This window comes from Equus przewalskii, chromosome 26 (assembly GCF_037783145.1).
Source record: "Equus przewalskii isolate Varuska chromosome 26, EquPr2, whole genome shotgun sequence".
Taxonomy (NCBI): Eukaryota; Metazoa; Chordata; class Mammalia; order Perissodactyla; family Equidae; genus Equus; species Equus przewalskii.
The window spans coordinates 18,206,830-18,219,230 of NC_091856.1; the positions used below are offsets into that span (position 1 = coordinate 18,206,830).

Sequence of the window (12,401 nt, forward strand, 5' to 3'; positions counted from 1 at the left end):
GCACTTGAAATGTGGCTGGTGTGACCGAGGACCTGAATTTTAAATTTTATTTAATTTTAACTAATTTTTTTTTTAAAGATTTTATTTTTTTCCTTTTTCTCCCCAAAGCCCCCCAGTACATAGTTGTATATTCTTCGTTGTGGGTCCTTCTAGTTGTGGCATGTGGGACGCTGCCTCAGCGTGGTCTGATGAGCAGTGCCATGTCCGCGCCCAGGATTCGAACCAACGAAACACTGGGCCGCCTGCAGCGGAGTGCGCGAACTTAACCACTCGGCCACGGGGCCAGCCCCTAATTTTAACTAATTTAAAGTGACCCTGCGCATGTGTCTAGTCACTACCATATCGGAGAGCACAGGATTAGAGAAACTTGCCAGGTCTCTGCTTTCTGGGGCTTCCTTAGGAATTTCAAAGCTTTCCTCTAGCCTCAGTGGGCGAGCTGCGAAGACCTTTCTCCCTCCCTGTCCTTGCTGAGCACAGAGAGGACAGTGAGCAGGGGGCCTCGCTGGTGACTTGTGGGAATTATGTAGACATCAACACCGCAGCTTCCTAGGTGGCCTGAGAAAGTCCTGCTTTGTGCTGGATTCTGCACCCGGGCCCTGACCCTGGGGCCCTTGTTCTGAGGCGCACACGGTTTTCCAGGGCTTGTGCACTCAGAGGTGTCCGTGGGACTCAGTGAAGCGGGGGGATCGTCAGAGGCTTGGTTAGAGCAGGGGGAGAGCCCCCAGAGGTCACCTGTTCAACTCTCCCATCATGCACATGGGGAGATGCAGACACAACCTGGGTGACCTGCCCATTGTCATGCAACCAAAGCTGGGCTGTACCAAGGGACACTCTCTGGCATCAAGGATGTGAGTGGCTGGGTGGGTTTCCCCAGGGACTCCAAGGTGGGTGTAAGGGGGCTTGGCTCACCAGGTACTGCTCTACACAGCAGGGAACAAGACCTGAGTTCTGGTCCCAGCTCCACCCTCCCTGCTGTGTGACGTTATCTACTCCAGACCCCTGCTTCTTCATCGGTAGAATGAGGGGGCTGGATCATCTGGTCTTTGGAAATCGCTTCTCGGTTTATCATCAGCCCCTTAAAGCAACCCACGTACATGCATAAGGAAACTGACTTTAAGTAGCTTCTGAGTGGCAGGCAGGTCCTCAGACTCCAAATGTTTTGTTCCTGTGTCTTGAGATGGAATGTCTATGGGTACAACCCCCAAGGCGTCGGTGGATTTTTAGGCTGGGTTCGTCCCCTGGATTTGCTCCCGGGGACGCTGGGATTTGCAGGGGGAGGCGGTGTTGTTACCGAGCAGCAGTGTTTTCTGCCTGGGTTCCCCTCCAGCCAGGGCTGTTTGTGAGAACATTGGAATCACCAAGTGGCCCCTGGCGGAGAATGCAGCCAGAACAAAGGCGCCCTCTCCCCGCCAGGGGCCGGGGGAATACTAACTAGTTGACAGGAATTTTAATATAAAACTCTCCCTCTTCCTTGTCATTCGGAGGTTTCAGGAAGCCTTCGGGCTTATCGTGCAGCGGCACACAGCACAGACAGGGCCTGGGGAGGTGAGAGGTGATTTCCTGCCATTCTTCTGCGGGGCGGGCTTCCCAGGGCGGTCATGCCAGGCTGACGGGGCGCAGTGCGGGCTCCCACTGCTGGGGGGAGAGCTGGGCTTTCATGGGGCGGCAGCCGAGGCAGGACCCGCAGCCATGAACCGCTTCAATGGGCTCTGCAAGGTGTGCTCGGAGCGCCGCTACCGCCAGGTGGGTGCTTGGCCCCATGGGGGGGGTTCGTGGGTGTCACTGGGGGGTCGGGGATGGGGGCTTCCCCAAGCAGGGCTTCTCTCCCACAGGCCCTCCTTGCCCCCTCCTGCTCCTTGCAGGGTCATTTTGCTCTCAGGGGAGGATAGAGGCAGGAGCAGGACCCGAGGTCCAGCCTTTACCCCTGCCCAGGGCTACATTGTCCTAACCGCTGACTGGGTAGTATCCTGGGTGAGGTTGTTCAGTGGATTTTCTGTTATTTTTATTTCGGGGGAGCGTAACTTACCAAAAGTATCCCAAGCCTGCAATTGAAAATGGCTAGGTTGCTGAGCAGCTGGGTTTGTGTCTTTTGCTAACTTTCCCTACTTCCGATGGGACGGCAGTGTCCGTCCTGCGTGTGTGTAAGTGATCATGAGTGTTTTTGCTTGTGTGTGAGAGAGCATGTTTCTGTGTAATGTACACATGCATGGTTTTCCTCCCCTTAGCCGTGATGCTGTGAGGCAGTCCCCAAACCCTCTGATTCTGAAGCCCAGCTTCACCGAGAGGGTCTGACCTCTCAGCCGTCCATCTCAGGGTGTAGGGCAGAGTGGGAGTGATGGCTCATTAGCCCCTGAGCCTCTTCTGGAACTGTGATGGGTATTTTTTCTTGTAAAAAGAGACCTGGGGTCACGGAGGATGAAGGCAAGCCGTGTCCAGATTCTGGAAGGGACGAGCTGGAAGGGAGCTCAGGAATGGTTCTGCTTTTTAAAATATAGAAAACTCCCTCTGTGTTTTAATGACCAGACTGGAATCTGAGTCCTGACTCCTTTGGATGGCCTTAGGTCCCAGGGAGATAGATGCCCAGGGCGGCTTCCTGCTCCGTGGCCCTGCTGCTGAGGGACCCGCCTAGTTTGCCTCCTGTCCCCTGAGTTCTCAACTCCCACCCTGCATGGTCCCACCCTGCGTGGCCCTGCTCTGCCCACCTCACCCTCCTGGAACTGGGCAGAGCGCCCCTGCGACACCAGCAACTGGGTGGCCGAGTGGTGAGGCGGAGAGGGTACTGGATTGGAGGTGAAGTCCTTGGTCACCTTGGGACTACGGGCCAGAAGACCAGGGCACCCTGGCAGTTAGAGTAGGGCCAGGCATGAGTGCAGGCTGGGCCTGGGGCTCTGGGGCTCAAGTTCAAGGCGGATCCTGTGCTAGAAACCAGCGCCGGGTTGTGAGCACCAGCTTTTAGCCGACCTGGGCTCCAATCCTGCTCTGCCTTTCTTCAGCTGCGGCTCTTGAGCACGACATGACCTCCCTGAGCCTCAGTCTCCCTGTCTGTGGAATAGGGATGATAATGTCCAGTGATGATCCTGGGAGAGTCGATGGAGTGCTGTGGATAGAGTGTCTGGCACAGAGCCCGTATGTACCTGTCGGAAGTATTCAGTAAGTGGAGGCAGTGGGAGATTGAGGTCTGGCATGACAGAGCATCAGAAACCAGGCTGGAGGGCAGAAGTGAGATGAGGGCACGGGTGAGATCTGGGAGCAGTGGCAGTTCCTGCCCTGAACAGGAAAGAGCAAGAGTCACCCCCAGGAAGGAGGGCCTCTGCCAGGAGCCACTGAGGTCCCCAAGTCAGGGCAGGGCTGCTCCCCTCCCCTCCTGACCCCAAGGCCCAAGGTCAGAGAGGAGGACTGAGAGCAAGGGGCTGCCACTTACTCACTTGGGGCCTCAGTTTCCTTCTCTGTGTAATGGGCAGCTAAAACTAGCCCTGCATTCCCCTCCGGGCTGCAACCATGGTCCGGTTCTTTGGACACTGTCCCCTCGACGTGGTTAGTGCTCACGACGGACAGAGTGAATTCTGCTTCCTTCACGCAGTCGCAGCCCCCTCACACTGAGCCAGGAGAGGAGCTTGCTTCCCGACACCCTCTCCGCTTCCCTCCTTCCTGGCCGCCAGCTGGGTTGGACTGCTGTCTGGGCTGGCTCTTCTTAGGCTGGTGCCCAGGAAGGTGAGGGGCTTCCAGTCCACTCCTACCTGGATGAGGGGATCAGGGTGTCAGGGAAGCTGTTCTCTCTAGATTCACTCTGGGACTCATCCCCAAACTCTTGGCCCTTGGCCCATGGGTGCTGGGACCTGTTTCCAGAGCCGGCGCCCGGGCAGGAGAGGCTGTGGCCCTTGGTGGGGAAGGATTGGGGAAGTGCCGGCAAGGTTTGGAGTCCCAGCTTCTGCTTGGCTTGAGGGTGGGGTTGTGGGGCCTCCTGAAGTGCCTGCTGGTCGCACGGGGTGGACCAGGCTCCTGACCTCTTCCCTCAGCCTCAGCCTGGACTTGCCGCGCTCACCCTAGAGTTTGTTTTTCTTTCTTTCTTTCCATTTTTTTCTCTTCCTGTCTTAGCTGTGTGTTTTCCCAGAATTCTTATGGGAACGGGGTATTTTCCTGCCCCCTCCCCCTTCCCCTTGTCTGTCAGGTTTCCTGTTTTACAAACTCACTTTGAATCCAGGCCCAGGGCTGGTGGGAAGCAGAGCTGCAGGGGCGTCCCCGGCAGTTTCTAAGGCCTCAGGCACCCTGCGCCCCCCAGGCCTCCCCTTCCTCGTGCCTGGCCTTTGACACAGCTGGCAGGGGAAGGCCAGGTGCCCAGCCGTGAAGAGACAACCCTTAAAGGAAGGAGCCAGAAGTCTCCTGACCGGGCCTGGACTTTTTCCAGGCTTGCTGAGCTGGCTTTTCTCACCCTGCCTGGGACCCCGTCCCCCAGGGCCCACTCGACGCCCACTTCTTCTGGGGAGTCCCTTTCCTGACTTTCGCTCCCTGAGGGCTGTTGCTCTTGTATACCCGCTCTCAGCAGCCTGGAGTCGCTCTTTGGGTAGGCGGGGCCTGGGCCTCCTGCACCCCACCGGAAGCCTACCTGGGGCACGTGGAGGGGGAGCACAGCAAGGCTGAACTGAAGGAGCCAGCAGGCCGCACCGCACCAGGCGGCTTCCGGCGGCTGCTGGGACGCTGCCGGGCAGTCCTCATTGCCTTAGCGTATGCTGACTTCCCACTGTGCCCCGAGCCTGCTGTCCAAAGTCGAGCCCATGGGACTGTTCCCAACACCGTCCTCGTGTTTTCTTCTAACACTTGTCATGTTCTGCTTTGCGTCGGAGAGATGTGCCTATCCTCGTGCCCTCTGGCATCCAGAGACTGAGGCCTCATGCTTCGGTCCCTCAGCAGGTAGTAGGAGCTTAATAATTGCTAGTCGCTTTGAAAAGAGCATCCAGGTGGCAGGACCCTTTCAGGGGACGTCTGAAAGTAGGGGCTGTGGACCTGCCGTGCACACGGGCCTTGGCGGGTACAGTGAGGTCAGCGGCGAGACCTATCTGTGTCATCACCTGCCCTCTCGCCTGGCAGCCCTCACTGGATGCCTTGAGGCCCTGGCGATGGGCTGCCCTGAGGACCCCAGCCCTTGTCCCCTGGCCCTTGGCCTGAGGTTGTGAGTGTGTGTGTCCCTGTGCCCTGGGAGGGCAGCAGTCAGGTCGGCTTCGTCTCTGGGCCCTGAGCACAGGTCCTCGCACCTCCTTTTCATGGGGGAGAGGAGGAAGGGACTGAGCAGGCGGAGGACCACAGATGACATGGAGATGGGCAGGTCCGGACACCCTTTGATAAAGGGCTGGGCTGTATGTCACCTGGGGCCAAGGAAGGCGAGTTCGCCCTTCCAAGGCTCTGTCTGTCCTGGGCCCTCCCGCCTCAGCCTAGGTCTGCCTCCTGAGCTCCCAGCCTTCCTGCTTGGCCCACAACCCCGCGCTCGAGATGCCTACGCCGAGACAGGGACGGTGAGGGGCTGGCCAGCCTCCTTCTTGGCTCTAGCTCCCTCGCAGAGGAAGGTGGCCCTGGGTTGGGAGCTGTGGGCTTCCCAACCTGGCACAGAGGCAGCAGCCTCCTGGTTTCTGGGAGTGACTGGCAGGGCTGTGTCCTAGATCACCATCCCGAGGGGGAAGGATGGCTTCGGCTTCACCATCTGCTGCGACTCTCCGGTCCGCGTCCAGGCTGTGGATTCCGGTAAGTGTGTGTCTTGGCTGATGCCGGCCCCACGCGCCCACCCTGCCCCTGGGCTTTGCAAACAAGACGTTGGAACTGGAAGGGGCTCCCTAAATGGGAGCAAAGCATCCCGGTTTTTCAAAACACAAAGAATAATATTTTTAAATGACCACAGATGAAACTGGAGGTTTGTGAAAATATACCCACTCTTTTTCTTTTTTTGTCTTTATCAAAATGAAAATAGATTTTTATATTTTGTTTCCCAATCGTTTCAAACAGGAGCTAAACCTATATTTTCAGTCATGGCTGCATGGGAAAATGAGAGTCATTTGTGAGCTCTATTTGGAATCGGTATTTTATCCTATTCCAAGCTTGATTAGCACTTAAAAATAGCCGTTCCCTCCCTATTTTTCACAAAGAAAAGACTTCGCCTAATCACAGAGTGAGCATCTTAAGAGGAGGAGCCAGGACTTGGTGATCTGGGTGTCTCCTGTGCCTGCAGGAGGTTGGCCCTCAATGAATGGTGTTGGAGGAATGAATGAAGTGTGTGAGCCTGGCAACAAGGAAGGGTTCTCAAGGGGCTGGGAGGCCTGGGGAGGTGGGGGACAGCAGAGATATGAACTGGCACTGGGGTGAGCAGGCAGGGAGGAGATGAGGGCAAAGGGGTGTCTCCCTTCAAGGCCCTGAGAGCCACCAAGGTTGGCACCTCATTTCACAGATGAAGAAACAGAGGGGCAGTCCTGGTCTGAGGTGATCGTGGAAGCAAAGGACCCCAGGTCCTTTGAGGGGGTCATGGGCTTCAAGGAGCCCTTCAGTGGCTTTTCTTTGTCCCTGCAGGGGGCCCAGCAGAGCGGGCAGGACTACAGCAACTGGACACAGTGCTGCAGCTGAACGAGAGACCCGTGGAACATTGGAAATGCGTGGAGCTGGCCCACGAGATCCGGTGACCAAGGGCAGCGGGTGGCCTGGGGCCTCAGGCAATGGCATGCCTCCCTTCCCCAGCCCTGGGCACACTGTCTCAGCCCTCCCTCCTTTGTCCAGCTGTGAGCAATTCACATTGCGTCTCAGGGAATCAGTTTCTTGGCCTGAAAATGGAAGGTTCAGGCTCAGAGCAGTTTCGGATCACAGAGCACACACAGTGGGCAAGAAGGTCTCAAATAGACCCTACGGTTCATGGCGCGGCTCCAGGGGCCGCTTTCTACTTTTGCTAATTATTTCTGCTCCTTCAGAGCTAAGCCCATTGTTTTCTAAGGACGTATGGATGTTGCAAATGTTTCAATTGCACAATTTAAAAAATTATTCTTTAAAACGTTTGAGTCCTCTAAATTTTCACCCGCTGGGGTAAAGCCCTCATGGTTCATTTTAGGTTTGCTTCTAGAATGACCGGATGAGGGGTTGCATGTCAGGACCTTGCTCACTCCTCCTCCTTGCTTGTTCTTTGCCCACGACAGACATTGCCAGTTGAGTTTAGTATTGTTTCTTGTTTAACCTGGCCTTGGCCTCAGTGTCCTTCTTGGCCTCTGCCAGTCAATTAGAGTTGACCCAAGGGAGTCCTTTGCTGTCCCTGCATTAGATGGCCTCCCCCCTCCCTTCCTGCTCTGGCACTGGGGGCTTTTCCTCTGTCCCCGACACTTCTTCTCGGCCCCTGCAGGCCCCTACCCTGGCTGACTTTGGTCTCCCCCAGACTCAACTTCTCTGTGTGATCCCCAACTTCTCTGTGTGATTCCAGGAGCTGCCCCAGCGAGATCATCCTGCTCGTGTGGCGCATGGTCCCCCAGGTCAAGCCGGGGCCAGACGGCGGGGTCCTGCGGCGGGCCTCCTGCAAGTCGACACATGACCTCCAGTCGCCCCCCAACAAGCGGGAGAAGAACTGTACCCACGGGGCCCAGGCACGGCCGGAGCAGCGCCGCAGCTGCCACCTAGTGTGTGACAGCTCGGATGGGCTGCTGCTGGGAGGCTGGGAGCGCTACACCGAGGTGGCCAAACGTGGGGGCCAGCACACCCTGCCTGCGCTGTCCCGTGCCACTGCCCCCACCGACCCCAACTATATCATCCTGGCCCCGCTGAATCCTGGGAGCCAGGTATGGACAACTGGTTTGAGGAAGATGAAGGGCATGGGTGCCTGTGCGAGGCCAGGAGGATGCGGAGACTCAAAATTGTGTTGTGAGATCCTGCATGGCGCTGGGAGTGTGGAGCAAGGAGGCTGGGTGGGGTGTGTATGCTCCGGCCTCTGCAGGGCTGTGCTGGGTAGAGAGAGCAGAGGGGTCTTTGTGGCCTCAGGGCACAGATCCAGGTCCAGAGTGGAACAGTTCACCTCAAAAGAATGAGGAGCTTTCTGCCAATCTGCACTTTCCCGCAGTGGAGTGAGCTGCGTGGTAGGGAGTGAGCCCCCTGTCATCGGAGGCATGAAAGCAGACACTGCATGATGGACTCGTGGGTTGATGGAGTGCCTGTCCCAGAACATTAGTCCCATGATATACGCTGGGAAAAAAGTGTTCTAAGGTCAAATAAGTTTGAGAAGTGTCCCATGTTCTCTTCCTATTCTGGGAGATTCCCAATGCATACTGGGCGATTCCCAATCCTCAGAGCCTGCTGGAGGCTCTGAGGGCATCCTCCTGTGAAGAGGGTGGTTTAACCTTGTTTAACGGAGCATTTCCCGAACTCCCCGGCTGGTGCACCCTTTGTGGCAGGGTTGTTAGCATCCCACAGTGCCAGGGTTCCGTGAAACGCAGTTTGGAACAAGTTGCGTAAAGGACGTTGGGGACCCAGCCAAGAGGTTAGACTTGATGACAGCCAAACTCTCAACTGGACTGTTCTGGAGGATTCTGTGTTCCCTCCAAGCCCCTCCCCCAGTTCTTTAGCAGGACTGCTGTCGTTCCCTCGTGCCCTGAGGTGCTTGCTTCCCATCCCCAGGCCCGGGCTGAGCAGCCTGCCTGGTTGTCCCTCCCAGGGGGCTGAGGTGGTTCTCCTGTCTTTCCCTTACAGCTGCTGCGGCCTGTGTACCAGGAGGATGCCATCCCCGAAGGTGAGTCTCTCCTCTGCCGCCGTGCCCTCCGAGCTCCGGAGAGATGTGGCGGGCCTGTGAAGCCGGGCCCAGCCGCCTCCTCTGAATTCAGAGGCCTTCCCGGCAGAGTCAAGACCCCCTGCATGTTGACACAGACTCTGTTTCCTCTTGGTAGCTTTTCTCCCTCACTGAACCAATGTCCTTCTTCCTCGGAGCCTGAACTCAGAAGGAAGAGAGGGGATCTAAGAGATGGTGTTCAGTTGAGAGTCATCCAGTCTCACTGAGCAGCCAATATGTTGGGTGTTGCGGGCAGCACGGTCGGGCCTGCGTGGAAGCGAGGCGTGGAGCTTGGCGCGGGTAGGCCTTGAGCTGGAGTTCTAGCTATGTGACTTTGAACAACTCATGTGCCCTCACTGAGCCTCAGTTTCTTCATCTGTCATAGGGCTGATAATTCCCCCTCAGAGGGTTGTGGAGGATTAAAGGAGAGAACGGCTGTGGGCAGCAGCCTGCGTCCTGAGAGCTGCGAGACGGAGGCTAGTTGTCTTTGAAGCACAGATGGCTCTGCTGTGTGCGTGGATTCCGCTCCTTTGGGCTTCAAGTCCTGGCCCTAGTTTTTAAGAACCAGGGAGAGAGGCTGCGCTCAAAACCCATTCCTTCTCCAGGGAAGCCTGAGATATCAATCTTGATGCTGGGGCTGGCTGGGCGTTCTGTCAGGCCCTCCATGCTCCTGCCTGAGACCTCTGACTCATATCTGGAAGGTGCAGATCAGACTTGCTGTGGTCCCGATGCCCACCTTGGGCATGCTGAGCCCTTCCTCCAGTGCCTATGGAATGCCCTTTGACCTCCCTCCTTGAGAGTGGCCTTTTCCCAGCCGTTGCCCTGCTTCCTCGCTGTCCCCCTGTGTCAGGAGTGTGGTGATGATGCTTGCTTACAGCGGGCACTTGGAAGAAGGCCTTTCTCTTTTCTGGGGAAAAGGGCTCCCATCAGGCTCAGACTTGCTGAGGAAGGCATCTTCGCTCTCTCCAGGCTGGGACACTTGGGCAGTTGCACCTGATCTGTTGGAAACGAATCTGGGTTTCTTCTGGAGAGGAGTCCAATAGTGATGCGACATTGAGTTTTTAAAAAGCTTTCAGTTGGCGCACTGCGGTAGAGTGGAGATGCCACTGCTAAATGGTGACTTCATTCAGGGCACAGCTTGGGCCGGCTCGTGTCTGTGTGTTCCAGTGCTGGACCCAGGGTGTGACGGACAGCAGGTACTCAGGACTGACTAAAGGAGAAAGGCTCCGGTTGTCTCTAAGGATTTAAAGGCTGGTCAAGGAGTAAGAGGGCAGGAGAGAGGTGTCCTCTGAGATGGGCCAGTAGTTGAGGATTGATCCCCTCTCAGCCTGAGAGATGCTTCTTGGTGTCCTGCCACCCTGTATCCATGTTTTGATTCCTCTCTGAGAATACAATACTTAGCGAACCAAGAAGGGCACAGTCATCTGAGAGGGACAGTAAGGAGATGATGATGATGTTAATGACAATGGTAACTTTTTGAATGCATTGTACTAAGAACTTGACCTTACTCCATTTATTCTTCACGATAATAATGATTTTAGTATCCAAGGACGTCTTTGCTCTTTACCAGGAATCAAGTGTCCCTAGCTGCCAGTCCTGGGGTTCAGAGGAAGGGGTGGAATTCAGGGCACAAAGCTTCCCTTAACACACTCGGGGTTCTCTAGAGGCTGAGGCTGTCGCCACGGTGCCGACTTCTGTCCCCTCCCCTGGCTGGGCTGCCTGGCCTCCTTTCAGGAGGGAGGGCTGAGCCATCCTGAGTTGAATGGGGTCTGGTGCCCTTCCGGGGCCTGGGGCACCTGCCGCCTGCGGTTGGCATGTTCCCCGGGCCTGCTGGTGCCCTCGGCATTGTCCCCTGCCCTGTGAAGGTGGCCAGGCCTCAGACTCGCCACTGCCGGGGTGGGATGTCTGCCAGGGTTCGCCTCGGGAGCCAGAGCAAAGCTGAGTAATTACTGTGTTTGGTCAGTGAAGCAGGTGTTAGAGCAAAAAGGGGTGATGTGGGGGTTTGGACCAAAAGGTGTAAGTGGTCGCAGGTGGGGGTGCAGGAGTTTGCCTGCACAGACCTCAGTCACTGGGTTGCAACCTGGACTATCTTCAACAAAGATGCTTCAAAACTTCAGTTTTGGAGAGCCATGCCCACCTGCCACACTTTATCCAGGCGTGCGTGGAGATGGGGCGCTAGGGTGTGACTGCCACCTACATTGGATTGATCCTGCTTTGTCCCATTTACTGGCCAAATGACTTTGGGCAAGTCATCCTACCACTCCAGGCCTCAGCTGCCTCATCTCCAAAATGGATCTAAGCCGATCTTTCCCACCTGAGGACAGAGGTGTGTGTCAGGTGGCTTTTTCATGACTCTCCAGGCCAGGGTGGAGATTCTGTGACAGCCCTATGCCGCTGGGCCAGGGAAGGGAAGAAAAGGACTCTTACAAGTCTGAGACCTGGAGCACAGGGCCCAGATTTTGGCATCAGCAAACGGTACCCTTCTTTAATTTTAGTCTGTTTGCCTCCGTCCCCTGTGGTCAGGCCTGTGTGGTTTTACCTTCTCTGGTCTAGACTTGGTCATGTTAACTTAGCCTGTCCAGGTCCACGCTGACCCTGGGACCCCGTCCATGCTGTTGCTTGGGGCCCAGCAGCCCTGTCCTAACACCAGTCCTGGTGGGGGATCGTTTGTTGGCTGGGGTTTGTAGTAATCCCTCATGCATTCACACTCCAGTGCCATTCACCCAACCCTTCGCCATCAGGTCTCCCGCGTGAGCCCCCTGCCGGCCCTGGGGCGGGCAAGGCAGCAGTCTGTGGTGTCTCTCCTTTGCAGTGGAGAAAACTCTGGCTCAGAGGGGGAAGGAACCTGTTCGGGGTTGCACAGCGTGTCTCTGGGGAAGCTGGTGCTTGAGTTCCGGTGCATTGTCCAACTCAAGTCCAGTGCAGATCTTGAGACCCAGGATGGGTTCTTCCAGCAAAGGGGCCAGGGCCTGGCGGCACAGACCCTCTGGGGCTGATGTCCAGGGCCAGATCAGATGAGCAGCTGTGTGACTGCTCCCATGCCTTTGTGCCCCTGCCCCACCCTTGTCCTGGGCTCATCAGCTTTCTGCTCTTCTCTGAGTGACTCTCCAAAGAGGCAGGAAGTGGTTTAACTTATCATGGTTTGAGTGCTGCCCCAAGATAAGGCTATGATCTGTGGTCACTAGTGGGGGAATCAACTTGTTTTCTCACCCTGCTAGGGGAGAAGGGGCCTGGGGTGGGCGGAGGAAGCAAGTGTGAAACCTTCCGAGCTGCGTTTTTCCTCTGAGATGGCAGACCTCACGTTGGTGGGGAGCTTCCCCGAGATGCAGCTGGGGTCAGGCCAGCTGTTCACCCCCTGGCTGCCAGGCCTGGGGGTGGTGGAAGGAGACCTGGGCCCTGGGACGTAGGCTGGGCATGTGGGTCGGGAGGGCTGGTCCGTTGCCCACCTGGCCGAGAACCCTTGGAGGGGTCCTAGGCATGTGCGAAGCCTGAATGCTCTGGAGTTTGCCTCCTACCTGCTTGCATCCAAGAATCCCCAACTTTTTAGCTACTCTGTGTTTCGCTCCTCTGCCCATTGGACAGGACCTGATAAAGACCAATATGCCACCCCTTGTTGAGTAGGAGTGAC

General features: G+C 56.6%; 1 protein-coding gene across 12 annotated transcripts in view; it reads left to right on the top strand.

Annotated features, from left to right (window-relative positions):
• Positions 1–12,401, top strand: part of RGS3 (regulator of G protein signaling 3) — a 132,323-nt gene that overhangs the window by 42,199 nt on the left and 77,723 nt on the right. For 8 of the 12 annotated variants that reach the window (XM_070595113.1, XM_070595114.1, XM_070595112.1 and 5 more), the window contains 4 exons: positions 5,652–5,733; positions 6,550–6,655; positions 7,442–7,793; positions 8,698–8,737. In XM_070595113.1, the coding sequence (XP_070451214.1) occupies positions 5,652–5,733; positions 6,550–6,655; positions 7,442–7,793; positions 8,698–8,737 (580 nt within the window). Of the gene's footprint in view, positions 1–1,302; positions 1,744–5,651; positions 5,734–6,549; positions 6,656–7,441; positions 7,794–8,697; positions 8,738–12,401 lie in introns of those variants that run through there. The other 4 variants (XM_070595125.1, XM_070595119.1, XM_070595120.1 and 1 more) reach the window with 4 other exon arrangements.